Source organism: Erigeron canadensis, chromosome 7 (assembly GCF_010389155.1).
Source record: "Erigeron canadensis isolate Cc75 chromosome 7, C_canadensis_v1, whole genome shotgun sequence".
Classification (NCBI taxonomy): Eukaryota; Viridiplantae; Streptophyta; class Magnoliopsida; order Asterales; family Asteraceae; genus Erigeron; species Erigeron canadensis.
The window spans coordinates 37,627,576-37,652,019 of NC_057767.1; the positions used below are offsets into that span (position 1 = coordinate 37,627,576).

Here is a 24,444-nt window from a genome sequence, read left to right on the forward strand (position 1 = left end):
TTCTGTATCTGTCTAGTATCAAATAAAGACGTGGTTGAAAAAAGCCACTACAAAATATGATAGTAGGACGTCTAATTTTCTTGAGATATAAAAAACACCCAACATTTCTTAGTAGTTTTTATCCTTTTTCCTTTATAAGATACTCGATAGATAAAAAAACAAAACTAATATTATTCCCATAAAAAAAATGTATGAATACGTAAAGATCCAAAAAAAAAAAAAAAAACACAACCAAATTTTAAGCCTTGAATGTGATAATATCCACATTTATTTTGTTTTAGACGTACAAAACATTGAACTTATAAATTTCTTGGCAACTTAGGTAAACGTTTTATTTATTTATTTATTTTAACTATTAGGCATATAATTAGATTTTAAACCCGTGTTCAACACTGGACACGATACGTACGACATTATTAATATTAGATATTAATACATGTAACTCATAAAATCTTATAATTTTAAAGTTGAAGATATAAATAGATAATAAGTGTTCAATTCAAATGTCAAGAATGTTAAGCTAATAAAAAAAACTAATGTAATAAAAAAAATATTGGAAGCATATACCCTCCTTCATCATATGAAATACTTCTTTATAGACGAAATTTGTGTAAGGTGTCACATATTAACACCTTAAAACCCTTTCTCGACTTAACTCGAGATACTGCAATGTACAATTGTTCGTGTGTGAAAACCGGGCTTTCTAGATAGAAACCAATTTTAATACCATTGTAAAAATAATTATTTTAATTATTTTTTTTATTAATTAAATAAAATTATGTAAAAAACTAAATAATGACATCAGAGAGAGTCAATTTGATAAAATCGAGCGATATGATTGATTAATAAGTCATTAGTTCAACTGTCTTTTAATTTATTTATAATTAATTATATATATATATATATATATATATATATATGATAGAACATATTATTGAATATATATTAGTTATTATTTTAATTGATAAATATTAGCTATTATTCTATCGGATAGATATTAGCTATTATTATTTATTTATTTTGTTAAAACTATTAGGTAAAAAGTGTAAATTTATGATAGAAAATAAAAAAGTGTAAACTAAAGTCAAAATTGAAAACAAAAGTCAATATTAACAAATCGAAAGTTGTGATTGGTTAATAAGTTTTTAAAGCAACTATGCTTTAGTATAATAAAAGATATCAAATCTTAAATCCCATAAATTTCAACTATGTCAAATTTTTTAGTTTTAGAAAATAAATAGAATTATTCGGTTCATTCTACACAAAAATACTTCCAACATCAAAGTAATATTTTCGTTATTTAATTTGATTGCAAATCTATAAATATATATTTGTTTTTGATTTTTTATATTCATAGTGTTATGTTTAAATTTAAGTTCATTTTTTTTTTAATTTATCTTACTATATATCAATTGTGTTTTTATCCCAGTAGAAAATAAGTTTATATTGAAGCTATATTTGCACACAAAATAAAAGACACAACATGAAAGTTGTTTAACACAGATTTAATAACCTTTCTGATATATATTTATGTTTTTTTTACTCTTCTGAAGTTATTACTAACAATCCAAAAGCACATATTAAAATTAATATGGTGATGAATTGTTTTGTCATTATGATTGTCACACATCCAACGTTACAGTAAAAACACATAGCTTTCCTCATATATGATGTTGCAACCACATCTAGCCATGAGCATATAAATGTATGTCATCTCCAAAATTATTTTTATCTTTCATGAGGACATATGTGATATTGTTACCGGGTATGAGATTTGCCTATTGATTTGCCTATTGATCATGTAGAAAGATTACATACTATTGTTTCTTTTTCGTTGTCAAATTATTCGTACATCGTAAGTTTAACAAGAATCGTCTTAAAATTATTCATCTCAATGTGAATAAAACAATATTCATAACTATTCGCGTATCGCATGAGTTAAAAACCTAATATATTATATAATATCAACAAGAAATATTGATGTGGACTACTTACGTGATTTAATCTTAGAAAAAGATTTATATAATATATAAATATAAATATAAATATAAATATTGTGTATTGATATTGAAACAAAACTTTAAAATATGTATTTTGAACCTTATGAAAAAAGAAAAACTCGAAAAGAATATGGATTGACTAATGTTTAGTGCTCTTGCTTTTGCAGAGTAGGTAGATGGCCTAATGGACAATGAGATAGAAATTGGTACATGATTCATAAAATCACTTCTTTTTTAATCTTTAGATTTGAATAGGATTCCACTTGATTAATTATTTTATGAAAAGGTTAGTTTACAGCAAACATTATCAATTCTGAGAGAGTTTCGATTGTTGTAATTTTAAAATCTTTTAATATCATTGATTACGACTTCTTTCTGATCTTAAAATCTTTTGATCTCGTTAATTATGACTTCTGCTTGATCGGGATCTATATTAATAGACGCGATGGCGCCATAATTCCCGACTCCATATGAATATGTTGTGTGTGTTTTAGGGTATAGAGAAGACATATATTAATGTTTAATGTGTCTGCTTTTGATGAAGGGTATTTGTATTTATTGAAAGATATTAATTGGGAGAGGGAAGACTAAAGAGGTGAGGAAGGATAAAAACGTAAAATCTTGAAATCTTTTGATCTCGTTAATTATGACTTTTGCTTGATCGGGATCTATATTAATAGACGCGGTGGCGCCATAATTCCCGACTCCATATGAATATGTTGTGTGTGTTTTAGGGTATAGAGAAGACATATATTAATGTTTAATGTGTCTGCTTTTGATGAAGGGTATTTGTATTTATTGAAAGATATTAATTGGGAGAGGGAAGACTAAAGAGGTGAGGAAGGATAAAAACGTAAAATCTCATGTTTCAAATCTTGTAAACTTTCAACATGGGTGAATAATTTTTAGTAAGGAGTAATGATATATTTCATAATTATAGAATTAGAAAAATCATTTCATGGTATTCCTGATCAATATCACGGTTTCTATTTATATTGTCTGCTTTAACTTGATTTGAGTTCATCTATATATTACAAAATATCTAGATAAGGAGAAAAACTGAAAAAGTTTTGTTAGCAAGTTGTGAGTAAGGTAATACAATCATGACGTAGAATAAGAGTTATAAATCATGACGTAAAATAAGAGTTACAAATCCAATTCACTCAAGAATCGTTTGACCGCTTCGTTAACCTTGATACTATTTTTTGATTGTAAATCATGGTGTACTCTTTATCCTATCCAAAACAAGTATCAATAAAAAAACATACTCGTACAAGTTTTTGATGTTAGCTATCATTGCATACTATAAAGAGCTGATTATGCGTAAAAATCCATTATTTGTCTACAAAAATACATACATTATCTATCGGTACATATCTATACATCATGTATAATATGAATTGTCAAAAATTATATCAAGTGTAAAATGGTAAAACCTTTTGTTCCTTCTTTCCTAGTCCCGAGTATGTATGACAATTGATCGGATTTTTTATCAAGAAAAAAAACATAGGTCTGCTTATGAAAGACAAGAAACAATAAGAGGTTTAGGAAGGTAAATATCCTTAACGAGATTGTCTTTCAAGAGGCCAAGACGTTGGGATTCCTTTGATATAAACATAGAACAAGGAATCATATAAATTGATTGTAAAGTGATGTGAATATAACGTTTACATTAAGAAAAAAAAGAAGTAAAATGGTAATATTTTTTTAAAAAGTGACATTTATTTTAATATAAAACAAGGCATTTGGTTCTCCTACAGGTTTGTGATAGAGATTAATTATGGATCCAGCATTTGTTTTTTTTCCTTTTAAATTTTTATTTTTAGATGTAAAGTCAAACATACATTTTTATCTTATTTTTCTCTTAAACGAAAGTCAAACATACAATATGGGTCGGTGTTACCAATTTACTCACCAAACGACGTCGTTACAACCCGAAAATCCAAACCCAGCCCCAAACAAAAAAAAAAAAAAAAAAAAAATCAAAGTAGTGAGTCATATACAGTCATCGTGACTCTTTCTTCCCCCTTTTTCACATTCTAGAATCAAATCAAAAAAAATGAAACAAAATAAATCATCATCACTTATAAATATATTATTAATATTAAATATCTCAATCTTACAAATTGAAGCTGCAATTCATGAATATAAAAATGAACATTTCAGTCCACAATTAAATGCATTTTTATTTCATGGCGGTAGTGAAGGTTTATTTGCTTCTAAATATCATTTAGAAGATAATAATAATAATAATAATTTTACTAATTCTGTTTCTGAAAGTAAACCACTTGAAGGCAAATCCTTTATCAGGTTGGTTATATTTGATATATTTATTTTATTTGTGGATTATGTTGAATTTTGATATTGATCTGTTTTGGTAAATTGCTATTTATAGAAATGTGATGTGATGTTATGTTTTATTGTAGTTATTATTTCATTTTTGTAATTTTTTTAGGTAATTATGAGTATATAGTTTTACATACTCGGGTAGCGGTTTTGTATGTTTGGATGACTGTCTACATCTCAGTCGTGTCGGGGATTTAGGATTTTGCTAATTATAGCTTTTAGGGAAATGATGATAAAATGTTTATAAAAAACCCGCCCTTACTGTATCCGGAAAATACAAAATGCCGTGTACAACTCGCTACTGCTAGTTAACCATAGTCCTAAGGCCCATGATTGGCACACTTTTTACTTTTATATAACTAATACTCGTATATAGTTAAACACACAAGCTTGCATGAAGCAAGCAACGAAGACACATAATTACATGTTTCACGGCTGACTTTGGGTAGATTTTGTTGATTTTTGATTTGGTAAATAGTTTACAGTTACACTGGGGTTGTAGTTATAGAGCCACATTAGCGAAAATCTTAGTCGAACATGATTGCTTGCACACTAGGGCCATAAAAGTCACCAACTTGATTTAGGGGCCAAAAGTATCATATACAGAAGCTCACAAGAGGATTGATGCGGTCATCCCCGCACATATCTGTCACACGACTCAACAATCTGCTGGTAGATGAGCGAGAATTACAATAGAACCTGTATATGAAACCTATTCTGCCATTATAAATATATAACATTGTCAACTTTTGCGGAAACTGAACCTAGTGGCACCAAATCTCTCCCTCTATGTATCTATTTACTGGAAAGGTAATGATGTTTGTCATTTGATTAGTGATATTGGATCTCAACAACATAAAAATGTATAGAAGTTTGGTGCAAAGAAAATGGTAGGCAACATGTTACTGACAAGAGGAGTGCAGACATATTAGTGTGAATCTTTAATATTACAAAAGCTCCGCATGGTTATTAATTCCTATATAACATAGCATAAATTGATACGAGTATAAAGTATGAGTGTTAAGTAAATACTTCGTTAGAATGTGAAGCTGAAATATATGCGGTAAAGTGTGTTTATGTTACCATGTGTAGGATAGTTGGAGTAAAATGATAGAATCAGAGTTTTGATGTGGTGCACAATGCATTCCAGTTTTAATCTCAGCTGACTTAGGAGGCCTTTTAGTTTCTTCATTGTCTTCTGCAAGTATCTTTTTTTCCAATCTTTGAATCACTACAAGAACTATCTGAATTGAGCTTCTGATTACAAACTAACACATTATACATGCTTTTAAGAAAAGGCACCGAATACGTCTCTATCTTTCACATAAAATTTAATAGCTTTAGCTGATCCGCTTTTACTCTGTATTGCATTCTAAGGCTATGCCAATTCATCTTTTTTAGACCTGAAATTTTTCCAGTGTTGTCTTTGCGGTTTAATATCATGTTCATGTATGAGCATTGATTAATATTTCATACAAATTTTGATGTGGCACCTTTCGTTGCCTAATTGTTAAGTATGACTTGTAGAAGCTCTAAATTTTGAAAGATAAAATTTCTATTCTAGTAGTGTTTCAGTATTTATACCCCCCTTTCTAGACAGGATATCTTCACTTCTGAAATTCTTATACTTCTTTCTCCCATCACTTTTATGCTTGAGGCAGATGACAAGAATCCGATGTAAATCTTTGTAAGTGTTACTCGCTTACTTGTACAATTAGGTTTTAGTAATAAAGGATTAAAGGCATATAAGTTATGCTTGAACGAGATGAGTAGTATTCCAATTGTTAACATGAATGCGATACCCCTAGGAGTAATTACCTTGAAGTAACAGACAAACATAAATAAAAATCCATCTATATATTTGTTATATGAACAAAATTTTCCCTTTTGTCCTATTTGTGGCATATGTTGAATTATGCAAGTTTAATAAGATAGCATTCGTTGATGACATCTCAGGTTTGAAAGTGTAACCTTCAAGAGGACTGAGGAAACAGCAAAGAGTCAAAATGCAATGCAGAGTAAAACTGGATTAGTCGAAACTATTGTATTTGAGGTGAAAGATACTGAAAGAATTGGGGGCAAATTTCTAAAAAGTAATTCTAATGTCCTGTGTTGCGATCCGAAGCTGGCTGCAGATGGTTCTTGCACAGTAGGAGAGGTCATTATCAAAAAAGATGAAAACAACCCTGAGTGGCCGAAGCGCATCCACACCTTCTTTGCAGGGAAAGAGCAAGAAGCAAAAATGCCTGCTCAATCCGTTGAGATAAATAAGACAGGAATGTATTATCTCTATTTTATGTATTGTGATCCAGAACTCAAGGGTACAACTGTTACCGGCAGAACCGTGTGGCGGAATCCAGATGGTTATTTGCCCGGAAAGATGGTCCCACTCATGACTATATATGGAGTCATGTCTTTGGCTTATCTTGTCCTCGGGCTGGGTTGGTTTTTAAGGTTTGTTCAGTTCTGGAAGGACATTATGCAGTTACATTATCATATCTCAGCTGTAATTGCACTCGGGATGTGTGAAATGGCATTTTGGTATTTCGACTATTCGAATCTTAGTGTAACTGGAAGTAGGCCCATGGGTATTACAGTGTGGGCGGTAACCATTAGTGCCTTCAAGAAGACTCTTTCTCGGTTACTGCTTTTGGTAGTTTCAATGGGATATGGTGTGGTAAGGCCTACACTTGGTGGTGTGACCTTAAAAGTGTTGATTCTTGGTGCCGTATACTTTGTTGCTTCAGAGGCACTTGAGCTTGTTGAGAACTTGGGAAACATCAACGATTTTTCTGGAAAGACCAAACTGTATTTGGTATTGCCTGTTGCTTTCTTGGATGCGTGGTTTATTTTATGGATTTTCTCATCTTTGTCCAAGACACTAGAGAAGCTTCAGGTAACCTTTTTCCTAAGACTCATCATGGAAATTTTATACAAAAGGTGCTAATTATGTCTTCTTCATTATGTAGATGAGGAGAAGCATCGCTAAACTGGAGGTTTATAGAAAATTCACAAATTCCCTTGCACTTTTTGTGCTACTCTCTATCGCTTGGATTGGCTATGAGGTACTGTTCATCTTTTTATGGTACAACTAGTGGCTAGTGGAAATTTTTTTTTGGCATTGTGTAATCTTTATTTTGGCTAAATGTTTTTCATGATTATATTGGTTTCTGCAGCTGTACTTTAATGCAACTGATCCAATAAGTGAGCTATGGCGTATCTACTGGGTTATTCCTGCTTTCTGGTCGCTGCTTGCCTTTTCTCTGTTGGTTGTGATATGCATCCTTTGGGCACCTTCTCGCAATCCCACTAGGTTAGTTGGTTGATATCAATTGTTTATTTTGCATACAGGTGGAAAGTTTGATCTATGAAAGTGTTAATTCAGTTTATGTTATTATCCCACCAAATGCCCATTTTGCCACCTTTACTTTTTCATGTTCTCTGCCTTCTGAATTTTAAACTTTATAACATTGGTTGATAAGCACTGTAAACACTTCTTATACATCAGACATGGAATTTGGTTCCCGTCCCCAGCATGTCTGATACACATTACTATTTAAGTGGGACAAAGTGTGTATTAGAATATCTGCTTTTGGAAGGTATGGTGGTTGATAACAAGGTGTCCATATTGACCCTTTTATACCTGAGGTTGATCTGAGTAATGCTTTTCTGAAACGGATCAAAGTGGTAAATAATTGAAGTTAGCTAAAAAGGAAATAGGTTAGATTGATAAAATTCATCGAAAATGGCTTTTTAATTCATCATACTTCCTCCTAATCACTTTAATCCAAAAGGATAAGTTTGTATTAAACTAGTATATTTATTGTAAATCTTGTATGAGGCTCTGATTACTTTTACTAAATTTAAGATCTTTGGACGAAGAAGTGTTTGTAAACCCAACCAAGACCTACCTCTCTTGACCTGTATATAGAGTTCTACAATGCCGTGTCAAATCCATTTTGACCCATTACCTAACCTGCCCGAACCACTTATATCTCCACTTCTAAATACATTTTTTATATTTTTTGGTTTTAGATACACGTATGCGGGGGACACAGGAGATGACTATGATGAGGAGGCAATATCTCTTACAACTGGAGTGAAAGTGGATGGTGGTGAAGTTGGAACGGTGATGGAAAGGAAGGAAAAGAAAGGTCTTGGATCAACAGATCATCTTATTGGGCTGACAGAAGATCTAGCAGAAGACAAACGAGAATGAGCTTTGGTTTGCTTGGTTGATTCTTGTAAATTTCTTGTTGTGTATGTATAAAAACGTGCCTAACATACGGTTGCCCCCACAAGGCTTTTATGCCTTTCCTGTTTCGAGTATGCAACAGAGTTGGAACTTTCTTAACGATGATAGAAAGTGTACTTGTAGTTAACTGCCTTTATGAAGGTTTTACTACACAGAAATGAGAAAATCAGTCACTTTGCAGTGTTAGATATATGATCTAAATTTTTATTTCGAGACATCTTTATAGAAGACTTGAATTTGCTGTAACATATTTGTTAAAGATCAGTCGTGCTACAAAGGCCCATCTATACCGGGTTATCAATACACCAACCTTCTATTTAGGGTTGCTATCGAGCTTAAGTGAGATGGGTTAAAATAAAAATTATAAAGTTTGAATAAGTTGAACATATTTAATAATAATCTGTTCGATACAAGCCTACCAATAAAACTAACTTTTCGTTTAGTTTTTTAGTCGTTACAAAATCGTGATAAAAAGTAGAGTTGTTTGGTTCTCTAGTTATTTGAAAATGTAACTTTGACAAAAAGAATTCCTAAGCTGGTTATCGAAAGTTTGATAGTTACTGCTCGTATTTGATTTCTTGGCTAATTAGGTCAGTGCAAATTTAAATCGAAGAGGTCTTTGATTTTATGAATCGTGCCAATGGCCTCTTCAATTTCATCCGTTGATATGGAACTTTGCCAGTTTAGAAAACTAGACATCTATTTTAAACCGCAAAATAAAATATTTAGACATACATTTATTAATGTCTTTTTCTATTTTCAACCGAAGATTAATGAATACATAATGGTAAAAGGGTTACCAAAAAAAAAAAATTATTTCTGAATTTTTTTTATTGTATTATACAAATAATAAATAAAAAATTAAATTTTAAATGGATTTTCATTTATATAATATTCAAAACAAAAATATACTTTTTTAAAAAAAATTGTAAAACCAACAGAAAGAAAAAGAGAAGGGCATAAAACCCTCTTTTTCGTGTTAAATAACAGAAACTAAACCCCCAAAAACCCACACTCACCCGAATCTCTTTGTGGCGATCTGTTACTTTTGCCTGAAATCATTATATTTGCTTATTATTAAGCCCAAAAAAGATGGTTGAAACCTTATTCGAAGATATATTTAGGGTTGATCAGCTTGACCCAGATGGCAAGAAATTTGACAAAGGTACTACTACTATCACTTTTTCCAGTTTTTCTTAATAAAGATTCAAGCTTTATTACTTCTATAGCTTTTTTATAGCATTATGTGATGTGGGTATTGAAGGAAAATGAAATTATTACAAAACAAATTCAAACTTGATAACTTTTATAGGTATGTTGTAGCATTATGTGACGTGGGTATTGAAGAAAAATTAAATTATTACAAGAAAATGAATAAAAATTCAAACTTGATAACTTGTATAGATTTGTTATAGCATTATGTGATGTGGGTATTGAAGAAAAATCAAATTATTAGAAGAAAATTTATAAAAATTCAAACTTGATAATTTGTATAGATTTGTTATAGCATTATGTGATGTGGGTTTTAAAAAAAAATCAAGTTGTTTAAGGAAAGTTTATAAAGTAAGTCGGGATGTTTCTAAGGTGTGCAGTAAGTGTTTTGTGAATAAGGTAGAAAAAGAGGATGTGTTTGTTTACAAGGATACAAAAAAGGTGATTTTTGAGCTAAATGGTAGAGATAGTTGGGATGTTTTCGAGCTCCTGAATTATGGTTAAATGTGTTATAACCCAAACTTAGGCCCGTATCAAGTATCAACAAGATATGTTAAACTATGGAAGTTAGTCAAGTATGGTATACTTGAACGAATTTAAGATTATGCTGCAATGCCACGTAGAAGTGAGTTTAGGCTAGTAAAAGAGTGGTGTGGTACATGAGAATGGAAGGGAGATTGTGATGATAATTTCAAGCACTATAGTGAGGCTACAAAGTCATATGTGCATAAAAACTAGGATGTTTCATATCTACAAAGTAGCTTTGATGGCCTTAACTGTAGGAGTTTTTGCTAAGTAGTGTGATGATTTTCAATAATTGATAAGTTGCTTCAACAAGAGTAGTTGCAAATCTAAACTAGTAGTTGAAAATCTTGCCAGTGTGCTAGAAAACTCGAAGAGTTTATATTCAATATTGTATGCCAGATAGTGGAACAGTTATGACTGGAGATTTGAGTGCAGTAGTACTAGTATTTGTTGTATTATGATGGTATTCGTTTTCATTTCAGTGGCCGTCTGCTAACTTTCTTTATCTTTTGGTATATTTTTATGAATTGTCCTTGAGAAGTAGATTCTAGTTAGTGTTAGCTGATTTGGTTATCTTGGAATTAGGTTGTAAAAAATTATAAGATTTGCAAGTCAAGGTGTTGATGAAAATTACTTGAGAAAAATGCTGTAGTATAATTGTACAAGAAAGTCGCACATTAGACGGAGGAGTTTGCAAACCTTTTTTGTCCATTTTGTGTTTTATTTCTGTTTGGATGGAAAGGGTTGGGTCGGGATGACCCACAACCTTTTTTTGTCCATTTTGTGTTTTATTGAATACTCCGTATAATTTGTATGTGTTAGACATGATTCACTACTAGGACGACTATCGAGTTATATCCTTGAAACTTACACGTGGCATGATCAAATAATGCTATACTATGGACTATATTGATAAGCATGGCTCGAAAATTCAAGCTTGAAGATTAATAGGTAGAGAAACTCAGAAACTTGTATAGTGAAAAGGGAAGATTTCTTATCGTCTCCTGTTTTGATGTGCACATTACAAGTTTGTATTATTTATTAATTTCAGAGCAATCAAATATTCATATTCTAAATGAAATTGATGCTCTAATTGAAGTTTAAAGTTTGAATTTGGACTACAATATGATGATGATCTATGCTTGGTTATGAATGCAGAATGATATGTTTGTTTGGCACATGTTTTATGTAGTTAATCGCATTGAAGCACGGAGCGATCAATTTGATATGTACATGCAGCTGGATGTGAACACAGAGGTCTATCCTATGCACGTCGGTGAGAAGTTTATGATGGTACTAGCTACTACCTTGAATTTGGATGGAACCCCTGACAGTGGATTTTTTACTCCGGTATTTTCAACACTTCTGTTCCATATTCTGTGACAGTGGATTCTTAAACCTTGAAATCGAAGTCAAGTTATACTTTTGGCGAAGGTTTTACTAAGTTCTGTTCCTATTTCCAGGGCGGGCGAAAGTCGCTTGCTGACAAATTTGAATACGTGATGCATGGAAAGTTATATAGGATCTCTGAGGAAGGCTCTGGAGCCAATGTTAAAGCGTACGTTGATCACCTTTATGCTATTGATGAAGTTTTGGTCAATATGACTTATATCTGTGATTTGGTTTTTCAGGGATCTTTATGTGTCCTTTGGTGGTTTATTGATGTTGTTGAGAGGTGACCCCTCAATTGCAGCTAAGTTTGAGCTTGATCAGAGGTTGTTCATCCTCATGAGGAAGGTAACAACATTTTCACTTTTTATTTTGTAACTATCTAATTTACTTTCAACCGATTTATTCTACCTGACCCATTTTGCTGCAGTTTGGTTGGTCTCAGTAAATGACTAAATTCTTTTTATTTTTTTATTACAGGTGGACAAGGCTTAATTCAACATATCTCAATCTGGTTGTCATAAAGTGGAAGAAATTTGATTTTATATAACTCTGATGTAGAATGTGTTAAGAATATGAAGTTTACGATTAATTGTTCAAGAGTTTAAGTGGAAGTCGACAACTTCTTAATTGTTGTCTAGAATAACTTGATAGATTTTAGATCATTTGGTATAAAGTGGCCTTTTAGAGGATTCTCCTGACAGCAATTAAATCTGTTATGGATATGAACAAGCTCAAGTTTAAAGTACGCTACCTATGTATAATCGTTTCAGCTTCAAGTCCGGGACATTCTTGTGTTTTTCAGAAGGAAAAAATTGAGGTTTTTAAATTTCTATCGCGATTTATGATTAGGTAGAAGCTCTTGCGTCAGGGCATTATATATGACAAGTAGACACTATTTATAGAATACTAGATCAAAAGATCCTATATTCTTCCAACAATACCATATAAAGTTTTTTTTATATAATTATTTTTAGAAATTGTCTGTAAAACAAGGAATAGATCAAATGGTGGTTTACATTACATTTGGTCCGATTTTTTCTGTGTTTTTAAACGTCTCTATGATTTACACTTGTAGACAAGACACCATTTTAGTCTCACAAGTAAGCCCCGAATATTTGCACACTTTGTCTTTTTTGTCCTTATTTGTTCATCTTGACACCTCTTCTCATTTTATCATCGCTTCGTCACAGATATAACTGAAATCCACGCCGATTGAAAAAGAAAAATATAAGCGAAGTATTGTTTAAAGATTTTGAGACTTTGGTTAAGCAACATTGAGTTCATTTTTGTAATCTTATGTACAAGGCATTTGATCTAATGATCTCATAGGCCATTGAAGAATATGATTGCATGTGACTGGAAAATCTCATAATAATATTTACATTATCCGGGTTCCTTAGTTTAACGTATTGGCTTGACAGAATTTGACAAATTATGAGGGAAGGCAAATTATGGGTCACATTTTGTGGTATGATCTTGCTGATGTGTGAATCAACATTGGGTCGATTTGTGGTTGAAAAGAATAGTTTGCGGGTGACTTCACCACAAAATCTAAAAGATACTTACGAATGTGCAATTGGTAATTTTGGTGTTCCTCAATATGGAGGAACATTAGCTGGTGCCGTTCTTTATCCGAAGTCTAATCACAAGGCTTGCAGGAGTTTCACTGATGATGTTTCTTTTAATTTCAAATCTGGTGCCGGGCTTCCTGTTTTTCTTCTTGTTGATCGTGGCGGTAAATTTACCTCAACCCATTTGGTCTAATTTTATTTGGTGGTTGATTATTTGGTCATTGATCAGTTCATTTTTGTGCAGTTAGTGTTATGATGCACATTTGGACAAATAATTTGCTGATTATGTTAGGATCGATAATCACACACAACATAATAGTTGTTTTAGTACATTAGAACGTAAAAATGTTGTTCCCTTAATAAATATTGAGTGTAAATATAGGACAGCAATATTTGGATTTGAGAAGCAGTAGATCAGAAGTAGTATGATGTGGCTCCTTTTAATATTGAAGTAAAGGTGGATTAGGGTCAATTACAACAAACAGATTGACCAGAAATTGACCCATTTAGGATCTGAATACAATAATACATGAATTATGCAGGCTGGATATGGTCAAACAAGTTGAAAATCAAACCCTGTGCTGTGTCAAATAGGTCAAAAGCGGGTCGTGCAAAATGATCTGTAAAGGATTTTGGGTCGGGGATCAATAGTTATGTTTTTGGGTTTGGGAAGACCTTGACCTGCTAGCCGGAATCTGACCCTGATTTTAACCATATACCTGTATGTAAATTTACATTGTCTAGAAAAATATCACGAGTAAATGTTTAATGGGGCAGCTTTAAAAAAGGGGTTGCAAGTTCTTAGGGATGTAGAAGAAGTGCAAAACACAAGTAAAATAAGTTCTTATGTACTAATACTACTTTGATACTTTTATAACTTATAATGAAATACAAATGGATACTTTTAGTAAGTTACTGAAATAAGTTCTTGACTCACACTTGGTGGCAAGATATTGTTTCTAGTTGCATTGTAGTTTATAAGAAGCAAAACTTGCTCTTATCATGTCGCAGACTGCTATTTTACCTTGAAGGCATGGAATGCACAGAAAGCCGGAGCTGCAGCCATTCTTGTTGCAGATGACAGGCCCGAACCATTGATCACCATGGACACACCTGAAGAAGGACATGCAAGATCTAACTACTTACAAAACATATCCATTCCATCAGCACTCATAAGTCAATCACTTGGAGAAGCCATAAAAAAAGCTTTAAATAAACCCGAAATGGTGAAAGTTAATCTTGATTGGAGAGAAGCTCTGCCGCACCCTGATGACCGAGTTGAGTATGAGTTTTGGACAAATAGCAATGATGAATGTGGGCCAAAATGTGACACTCAAAAAAAGTTTTTGAAAGATTTCAAAGGAGTGGCTCAAATATTAGAGAAAAAAGGCTACACTCAGTTTACACCACATTATATTACTTGGTATTGCCCTGAGGCTTTTATTTTAAGCAAACAATGCAAGTCTCAATGTATTAATAATGGAAGATATTGTGCTCCTGATCCTGAAGAGGATTTCAATCGAGGGTATGATGGAAAAGATGTCGTTGTCCAAAATTTACGACAAGCATGTTTTTATAAAGTGGCTAATGAAAGTGGAAAACCTTGGCTTTGGTGGGATTATGTGACGGATTTTGCTATTCGGTGTCCAATGAGAGAGGAGAAATACAATAAAGAGTGTGCAGAAGATGTAATTGCATCACTTGGTGAGTATTAGAATATCTTATGTGCACATTATAGTTTATAGTGACTGGTTACATATAAAATTTTTTGTTTTCATAACATGAAGTTTCTTTCTAAGGTGTTGATGTGAAGAAAATAAAAGAATGTGTGGGAGATACAGAAGCCGATGTAGAGAATGCAGTGCTCAAGGCCGAACAGGAGGCACAGGTATTGTAATTTACATATTCTGTTAATTTTGTATACTATGGTTAACTTTGTGATTCTGCAGATAGGTAAAGGTCCTCGTGGGGACGTCACAATACTGCCAACTCTTATAATAAACAACAGACAGTTCCGGGGTATGTAGTCTAGATCAAGTGTCTATGTTTATTGTTAACATTTTACTCTCTCGTTTGACGTTGAGGATGTTAGTGTTACAGTTTAGTAAATGTAACATACAAAATGTTTAATTTTATTAGATAAGTGGTATCCATATAACCATGGCTTGCTTTCAGGTAAGCTCGATAAAGGAACTGTTCTGAAGGCTATCTGTTCAGGGTTCGAGGAGACAACCGAGCCAGTCATTTGCTTAAGAGAAGGTAAGCACATTCTGCTATAAATTTCTGTTATATGACTGGGATGAAATAAGTTATCTATGTCACTTTCAGGAATTGAAACTAATGAGTGCATGGAAAACAATGGTGGATGTTGGATCGACAAATCTACAAATATCACAGCATGCAGGGTATGCAGAGCTATTTATTGTGCTGTAGTTAGGTGTTTTGAAAAATCTTACTGCATTATATCTGCTTCGGTTGGGGTTGTGTAGGATACTTTCAGGGGACGAGTATGCCAATGCCCGATTGTGCAGGGGGTAAAGTTTCATGGTGATGGTTATAAACACTGTGAAGGTAATTTACATATAACTGTATTATACTTGGTCTTTTAGGGATCATCGAAATTTACCTATGTAGATTTCCGTCTCTCTATGTTGCAGCTACCGGAGCTTTACGCTGTGGGCTTCATAATGGAGGCTGTTGGAAAGATAGCCAGCAGGGCGTCACTTATTCTGCTTGCATTGTTAGTCCTTTATCTGTATATCTATGAATGTATCTATTCGTTTTGTTGCCTATATATATTGATATCCAAGTTGACTTTTTCTTTTCTTTTTTTTTGTTTTGTTTTAGGATAAGCATACTAAGGGCTGCAAGTGTCCACCAGGATTCAGGGGGGACGGCGTCAAAATTTGTGAAGGTATTATCTCCCATATAGAATCAATCATTTTTTAAGTTGGACGTTTTCTCCAAAAAATGCTTTGTACGTAATTTCTTTAAGACATTCTTAATTGTTGAACACATATATGTATATTGATCTCTAGTATATATGTGTTTCAGACATAGATGAATGTGAAGAGAAGATGGCTTGTCAGTGTCCCGAGTGCAGGTGCAAGAATACATGGGGTAGTTATGAATGTCGATGTGGTGGCAATTTACTCTACATTAGAGAACATGACTTATGTATAAGTGAGTGTTTCCATTTCCCATTACATATATTGTTCTTATTGAAATAGGATACATATGAGTCTTTTCATCTTAAACATTGGCAGAACTTATTGTTACTTCAGTTTATAATGTTATACAAAATTGATAGACTGGTTTTTATTGACCTCATGACCTAAAGTAAGGCCAAGGTGGTCAACTAATACCAATAGGTCAAAGAACACCAGTATATTTAGTTCCTGGTTATCGTATTACAGGTTCAAGGTTCGATATTAGCCAATGCATGTCTTACTTTTTTATTGCTAGTTCTGTTTTATATAATGTTTTAAATCATCACATATTATGTTTCTGTTATGCACTCATTATATGAATACTCTACTTGTCGAAAAATAGGTAAAGATGCAAAGCCAGGAGTAGGATGGGGATTTGTGTGGCTTATCATTCTTGGTTTGGCAGTTGCTGGAGGTGTAGGATATGCATTCTACAAATACAGAATCCGGGTATGGATTATCTTAGTTAACCTCTTTGGTTTTCTAACATATCAAGAATACCCTGAGATAACTCTTATCTTTTGTGTCACTAGTCTCAATAACATGATATTTCCTTCCTATTCATGTTCATACTTGCAGGTGCCTAAAAAAATACAAGTATTTAGGTAGTAACTTTGAATGAATAACAAAACATTCACATTGGGACTTAGGAGTGTTAGTTTGTTATTGTTTGCTATTTTGCATTATCTTAGAATTTTGTCAAGATTCTAGGAAGGGGTTCTTAGCGTTTCTTTGTGTATGTCATATGCAGACGTATATGGATTCTGAGATCAGGGCCATCATGGCACAGTACATGCCGTTGGACAATCAAGCTGAACTTTCATCTAATGCATCGCATGGGAACGTATAACTAGAAAACAATGGCAACAATATAGAAGAGAACAATAACAGAAAATCTGGCACACTGATCCGAAACTAACGTCTATCTGCCATATATGCATACTATACACATATATGCACAGTACACACGCTCTATCTAGAGAGTCACTGATTGGCTCACCCACAATCATCATGGCCTTAACCTCGTTTGTAATTTTGTAAGTTATCATATTGATTCATGTAGTTTATGACAATAAATGGTCGACTTTCTCGATGATGCAATATGTACTCCAACTTGAGATGATATATACCAACATGCCCTTATTGTTTTGTTACCATATATGAGACACCAGTGTTTATTAGAACTTCCAAATGTTTAGCCAATTAAACTTTTAGGCCAACCTGCCATACAAAAAGTTAACTCATAACCAAACCTTCTTAAGCCACCCAATTTGCCATCTCCAATTTTGACAATAGCAATTAAGTCATACTTTCTATATATATCTGGATATTCATTAAAAGGCATACTTGCATTACTAGAAAATTCTCAGTTGCAACCAATATATGTCTATTCTCCAAATGACACAAGATTTATCAATTTGTGCAATGTATGTTAAACTTGAACCCGTGGTTTTTCGACATGACCATTGGTCAAATGCCGTAAGTAATGATTTGGTCGTGAATGTGGATCTTAGGTACCACCAAAAACAACCCAGCTTTTAGCTAAAACTATGTGTATGGTCAGATGTATGACTCCTCAAAAGGTTGGCTCTCTGTACAAGTTAATCTCCTGTTCATGTATCCAAACTTGGTCCCGTTTTTGTCTGCCCAATTGAGTACAAAATTCTATTCATACAAAACCCCAGCACTGCACCGCTGCAAATGATATTTGACATCAGAGATAGAAAAGAATGTATCGGACATTAATGATACAAAAACTCAGTTAACAATAAGAAGGATGATGATGATGAGTAAACTGCATTATATTCACTTCACAAGTTGAATCTTATGGCAATATGTGATAAAGTCAGAATACATTAGAAATGTGAAAATAATAATGTAACCTGCTAAAATCGAGTTTTTTCCAGGATGGAGTTTTTCAGATTTTACAGGTTCGTTTTGGGATGTGCAAGTAACTTTGACCACTGAAATTAAGGTCCAAGTTCTACAGATTGTGCGAATAATCAAGTAAATGTTGCATTAAGTTAAAGTTGAAGCCATTTTGTTACAAGTGTGATGCCTAATACAGAAATAAAGTGTGAGAGTATGGTGAACACACTAGAGGGGACAATTTTTATTTTGGTAACTGTGATGTCCAACCTCTGGTCGAGTCCTCAGCACACAAACTCGAACCGGACAAATAGATTAACTCGGGTGTAAAAGTTGCCCACTGAGACATGGCGTAATCAAACATTTAAAACAACTTTAAGTTTTATAAGTAGCTTAATAATAGATTTTGCAATCTTATTTGGCAATATGTTGTGGTGGCTAATCCTAACCTAGCCCTTTTTTGACCCATACAAAATCAACCTGTTTTTATTCGAATCAATGCGACCCGTTACCCAACTTACTCGACCATTCTGACCCACAGCAGAAATTTAACTTTTTTGAACCAAACCTTTTTGACCTGTACATGTTCAAACCATTTTGATTAGGAACATGGTACTTATATAAATGAATCATCAGACGCATAATTATGACCAACGTTTCGCAGAACATTCTGACAAATTGAAGTTTGTTTATTCATGTATTGATTTTTTTTGCGCGCTCTCCATAAATGAAGAAGCTAGCGATCTTTGGAAATTACAGAAAGTTAAAACTAAGATGCATTTGATCTATGATTCAAGTATCCATAATGCAATATCTGCATGTTTCTGAGTCTGGCCACTACATCGAAAGCAACTTTCTTAAGGACTTATCAAGACTACAAATACTCATATTCTTAGAGCACAAATTCTAGTACAAAGTTCTAGTAACAAAATTACAAAACTACTTCTCCTTACTGGTTTAAACCTTGACTTTAACAATAACATATATGAAATTCTACCTATCAATAACTAATACCTACCTATCAATAACTGATTCGAGTAGTTAAATTTTGAAATGCATTTATGGATGATACTAACCACCAAATTTATGGGCTATACCAACTTCTTTTTCACTTCTCCAAGTACTTCAATTTATTTCTTACGAAAAAGTATATTTATGTAATATGAAGATGCATTTATGGACTATACCAACTACTAAATTTATTTCAAGAAGTTTGTTAGAGTGAGGGTATCATGAGATCGTAACTCATCAACTATATCTTCCATGTTGCCACCGCTCACATATTTTAATGGGTTTCATGACACTCATCAGTCTCACCATTTTTCTTTCACCAAAACCTTTTTTCTCCAATGACAAACATTCTCTCTCCTATTTATATTTATAAAATATTATATATTATATTGGTGATGAGAATATAAGGCTGTTAGGTACGTAAGCTTAGGTGTGGAATACTCACATATAACTTTTTTAATCCATAAAATTCATGGGGCCATGTGATTTAGTTAAAATCCAACAAATATTAAAAAGTTAGTATGTGAGGGGGTTCCACACATAAGCTTAGGTACCGAACAACCTTATATATATATATATATATTTATGTGTGTGTAGGCTGGTCACTTTCCTTTATCTCCTCACACGGGTTCACAAACCGTTGGTAATCAAAAACAAGGAAACCGAACGGAAGTGGCAGCGTGTTGTTGCAGTTGCGGTTTCAGACAAACCAAGCTCAGCATCCCCTCTAACCTTATGTTTAATAATAAACAACTAAAGTTAAGGTCATGTCTAGATGAATAAAAAGATTTACAATAAATACATGCTGTAAAAAGCCAAAATTTTTTTTTTTTATTTTTTTTAAAAGCAACAACTACTTCTATAAAAACCCTTTACACAACCCTAAATTCATGTTTGAATATGTACATCTCTATCTTTTAAAAAACACTTTTTCATCTCTTCCTAGCCCTAAAACATTAGTCCCCTTTTTTCTAACCCAAGCACTGCCCTTTTCCAGCCATAGCCACAAGCCACCACCTCAACATTGTGTCTCACCACCGTCACCCCTCACCACCAGCCACCACTGGAAGACATCATTACCGCTCTTATTATCTTTCTTCTCATATCTAGTGGTTGGTGACGGCTAGTAAAATACTACATTGTTTATTTTTCCTAATACATCTTACTTCACATCTCATCTCAAGCCAGCCTTACCCGGGTCGCCTCAACTAGAGGGTAATAAAAAAGAGGGAAGTTGGAGCAATGAGCGTGTTTTAGATAACAAGAAAACCAAGTCTACCCCTACCTTCGATAAAACAAATTATCTAATTTAGAAACATACACAATTGTTAGACTCCAACTGAGCATACAGACACAAAAGTTAAACTCAACCCATTTTAGATCTGGTAGATAGTAAGACAAGTAAGATGATAAGTTATAATTTAAACCTTAATCTAGTTAGGTGTAATAGTATCTGCGTAAGTATAAACATGTATATTAAGATCAGGAAAATAACAATCGGAGATTATACACAAATATAAAAGAGCATGGTTAGATGTACTTTATACCCTATATAGTTGTGGTCTCTTTTCATATAGGGGGAGCCTCTACCACACTCTTCTGCCTCATCAAGAAAGGTAAACTTTAATCAAAACTATCATAGTGAGTTGTGATTAAAGTTTACCGTTCTTAGTGTGGTAGAGGGTTGTGGTTGATGTTTCCACTGTTTGGAAAGAGTTCCCAAGTGTATTAAGTATGTCTAAACATGCTTTTATTTCTATATAGTTTCTAACCGCTATTTTTCTTGATCTTAATATACATGTTCATACTTATGCAGATACTATTACAACAAGGATACAAAGCAATCTAAATGGAATATACCTGACGAGTTGAAGGTTTAATCATAACTTATCACCATACTCGTCTTACTATTTACCAGATCGAAAATGGGTTGGCGTTTAACTTTTGTTTCTGGGCCCAATTGGAGTTTAACTTTTTCATCTGTTTTAAAATTAGATAATTCATTTAACAAAGGTAGGGGTAGACTTGATTTTCTTGTTATTATAAAATCCGCAAAGATATGCGCACCTTCATTAAGATGTGATATTTTTGAGCTCCGCATATGTTGGTCTTACATAATGTGTCTTGTATAGTCGTAAGAACAGTAAGAACTCCTAAATTTCATATTGGATTATATGTTTTTTGTTCATTCACATGTGAAACGTCATAAAAACATATGTTGTAGAAGAATTTTTTTTCAAAACCTTATATATAGCCGTTTAACACATGTGAACAAAAAACGTGAACAAATTCATTCACAAGTTCACAAAAAGCTATTTTGAAGGTTTCTTAAAAAAGTTTCTTCTACAACATACATTTTTATATTATTTCACATGTGAATGAACAAAAAAATTATGTGAACAAATACATATTTTAAGAGTTCTAAAAAAAATGGTTATCAAATTAAGGAAACTATATATATATATATATATATATATACACACGAAACAAGAGGTCGAATTGAGTCTCAGCCCATTGAATTTCTAGAATTGAATAAGAATGAATCGGTATTTAAGTGATCAAACAAGTGTTGCTTTGCCTAAAAAATGAAAAGTTTATTTCTATATATTCTATATTTCTATTGTGTCTTTATTAGTATTTTGATCTCTTGTACCCTGAATTCAATGTCGATACCCTTCCTGTATGAGAATCTAACTACAACAACAACAACAACAGAGTCCAATCTCTGCGCGGGGTATGGGGAGATAAGCTGTAGACAGTCTTACCTCTACACATATGTAGAGAGACTGCTTCCATAAGGACCTCCGGCCACTGTATGAGAATCTAACTACAATGAAGAAATGAAGCAGTCAGCCTACTTAATTTGGATACGCCATGCCAAGAAAAAACAACCAAGGATGATGTTGAACTTAGTCGGACCAGTGACAACTTAAATTTTTTGGTAAATCTAGGCGGAATCAAGTTATTCGGGTTTGGACCGACAAAATTAAACTACAACACTTATAAATGAGTAAATGACAGAGTTAAAAGAATTTGTTTCATCTCCTTCATGGATTTATAAGAAACGTTTAGAATGTTAATTTAAATTTTAAATTATAAATTCCTCAACGGTTTCACGACTAAACGAATCGGCGGTCTCCTTGATGGTCCGCTGGTCGAACGGATTAAAGAACTAGATAATGTTATAAACATCATAGAAATCTTATTTTAATATATACTATAAGACAGTTGAACTATTGACTAATTAACCAATTAATCAAATCGCTTAATTTCATCAAATTTACTATCGCTTATGTCATCATTTAAATTAACTATAAATTAAAAATCCCAATAATCATTATCCAAATATATTATTATATTAATATTTATATTAACTTGTAGAAAAAGTCTCATTAATTTATATTTTTTTGTTTTCCATCAATATTTTACACTTTTAGTCTTAAATACTTAATTTATATTTATTTTTAGCCATAACTTGAGAGGATTTTTAAAATTTACAATTATTTAGTTAATTTAAAAAATTTCAATATATGAAATATTATCTCTAAAAAATTATTTCAAAACCTAATGCCTTATTAACAAATATTAGATTAGATATTCATAAATTATAAATATTAATATTTAGCTTAATATCTAATATAAACACAATTTGTACTCTAGATACATATTTCAAACATAATAACAAATGACGATATACAATATTTTTATCATAAACACTACAAGAATCACATAACATGAGACAATCACAGACCAACACACGATTTACAATAGAAGTTTGCTAGACTATTAAATGCAAATCAATATGAACTCATTTAAGATTTATTCTATCTCTTAATCAAATAGGTATATAATATTCTCCTTTTTTATATATTAGTTTTGCGTATTAATGTTTGAAGTTATAATTGTCACTCAAATCAAGAGTCTTAATTGTTATCAAAGAATATGAAAAACAATCTTAATTGCTATCTAATTATCACTGGACAGGTGATTGAAAATAAACCTATGCGTGCTATGGCTTCGCATCATGATCAAGTATATATACTTGAATGTCAAGTACATGATCACAAGTATGTTTATGTTTTAATTCTTATTTATTTTTCATAATAATATCACATTATGAGTACAACTGGTTTCAAAAAAATTTATTATAAAGAAATTATAATAGCATGTGAATTGTGGAATGACTACGACAAACAATTTCATCCATATGTCTCAGCTAATAATGACAGTGACAAACCTATGATTACTGTACAACAACTTGGAAAGTATAACACTTAGAACCGTATATCTTCAAAATTATAAACTTTTATAACTTAAATGTATCTATATCTAATATTGATAATATCGTAAATCCATGTCCAGTGTTGGAAACGGGTCTAAAATCTAGTATATTTAAATAATGTTTATAATCTTATGCACTAATATTTTGGAAAATTATGAATTGTGCATTGTTTTTTAAAAAGACAAACTATCATACTCCTAAACCACACACTTGACATTAAATTTAGGATTCTCGAATCAACTCTTACAAATATAAGAATTGAGACTCGAATCTGGATGTAATGCTTCATAGGTCAAATATATAACTTGTTCATTGTCATAGTTTGATGCAAACATTGTACATATTTTACTGATGTGATGGTCGCATAGAAATAAAATCAAAATTTGTTAATTTCGCAAGAATCACTTCATGTTATGGTCAAGGTCAATGCTTGGTGTTATCTTTTTGGGGGAAAACTTAATTTGGCAAATTATATAGTTAATGTGATATCCATGAAACTAATTCTTCTAAAAGTAGAAACCCGGCCTATACGATGACCTGAATGATCTTCATAATAATAATAATAATAACAATAATAATAATAATAATAATAATAATAAATCTAACAAATTTGGACACTACGTTTTTCATGCCAACCTGACATATACCCAAAAGTTGTCCGTATCAACCCTTTACCTGAGCTGCAAACCCGACCCACCTCACATAATTATCACCAATCACCATTCCTTTAGACTAAAAATTATGGCGTGTGTTTTATATACCTGCAATCCGC

General features: G+C 32.4%; 3 protein-coding genes across 3 annotated transcripts; all 3 read left to right on the plus strand.

The window, feature by feature from the left end:
* The first annotated feature begins 4,043 nt into the window (after positions 1-4,043).
* Positions 4,044-8,787, plus strand: LOC122607307 (transmembrane protein 87B-like). Its single transcript, XM_043780256.1, has 5 exons — positions 4,044-4,310; positions 6,303-7,242; positions 7,316-7,411; positions 7,523-7,659; positions 8,382-8,787. The coding sequence occupies exons 1-5, from the start codon at positions 4,060-4,062 to the stop codon at positions 8,563-8,565; spliced, it is 1,608 nt and encodes a 535-aa protein (XP_043636191.1). The 5' UTR covers positions 4,044-4,059; the 3' UTR covers positions 8,566-8,787.
* Positions 8,788-9,556: 769 nt separating this feature from the next.
* LOC122608246 (DNA-directed RNA polymerases II and V subunit 8A-like) lies at positions 9,557-12,560 on the plus strand. Its single transcript, XM_043781333.1, has 5 exons — positions 9,557-9,766; positions 11,531-11,688; positions 11,802-11,896; positions 11,970-12,075; positions 12,208-12,560. The coding sequence occupies exons 1-5, from the start codon at positions 9,694-9,696 to the stop codon at positions 12,220-12,222; spliced, it is 447 nt and encodes a 148-aa protein (XP_043637268.1). The 5' UTR covers positions 9,557-9,693; the 3' UTR covers positions 12,223-12,560.
* Positions 12,561-13,084: 524 nt separating this feature from the next.
* LOC122608038 (vacuolar-sorting receptor 2-like) lies at positions 13,085-17,644 on the plus strand. The gene is made up of 12 exons (XM_043781120.1): positions 13,085-13,465; positions 14,313-15,005; positions 15,101-15,189; positions 15,251-15,320; positions 15,477-15,560; positions 15,630-15,706; positions 15,791-15,872; positions 15,959-16,041; positions 16,149-16,215; positions 16,356-16,484; positions 16,854-16,960; positions 17,262-17,644. The coding sequence occupies exons 1-12, from the start codon at positions 13,165-13,167 to the stop codon at positions 17,358-17,360; spliced, it is 1,881 nt and encodes a 626-aa protein (XP_043637055.1). The 5' UTR covers positions 13,085-13,164; the 3' UTR covers positions 17,361-17,644.
* The last annotated feature ends 6,800 nt before the right edge of the window (positions 17,645-24,444 follow it).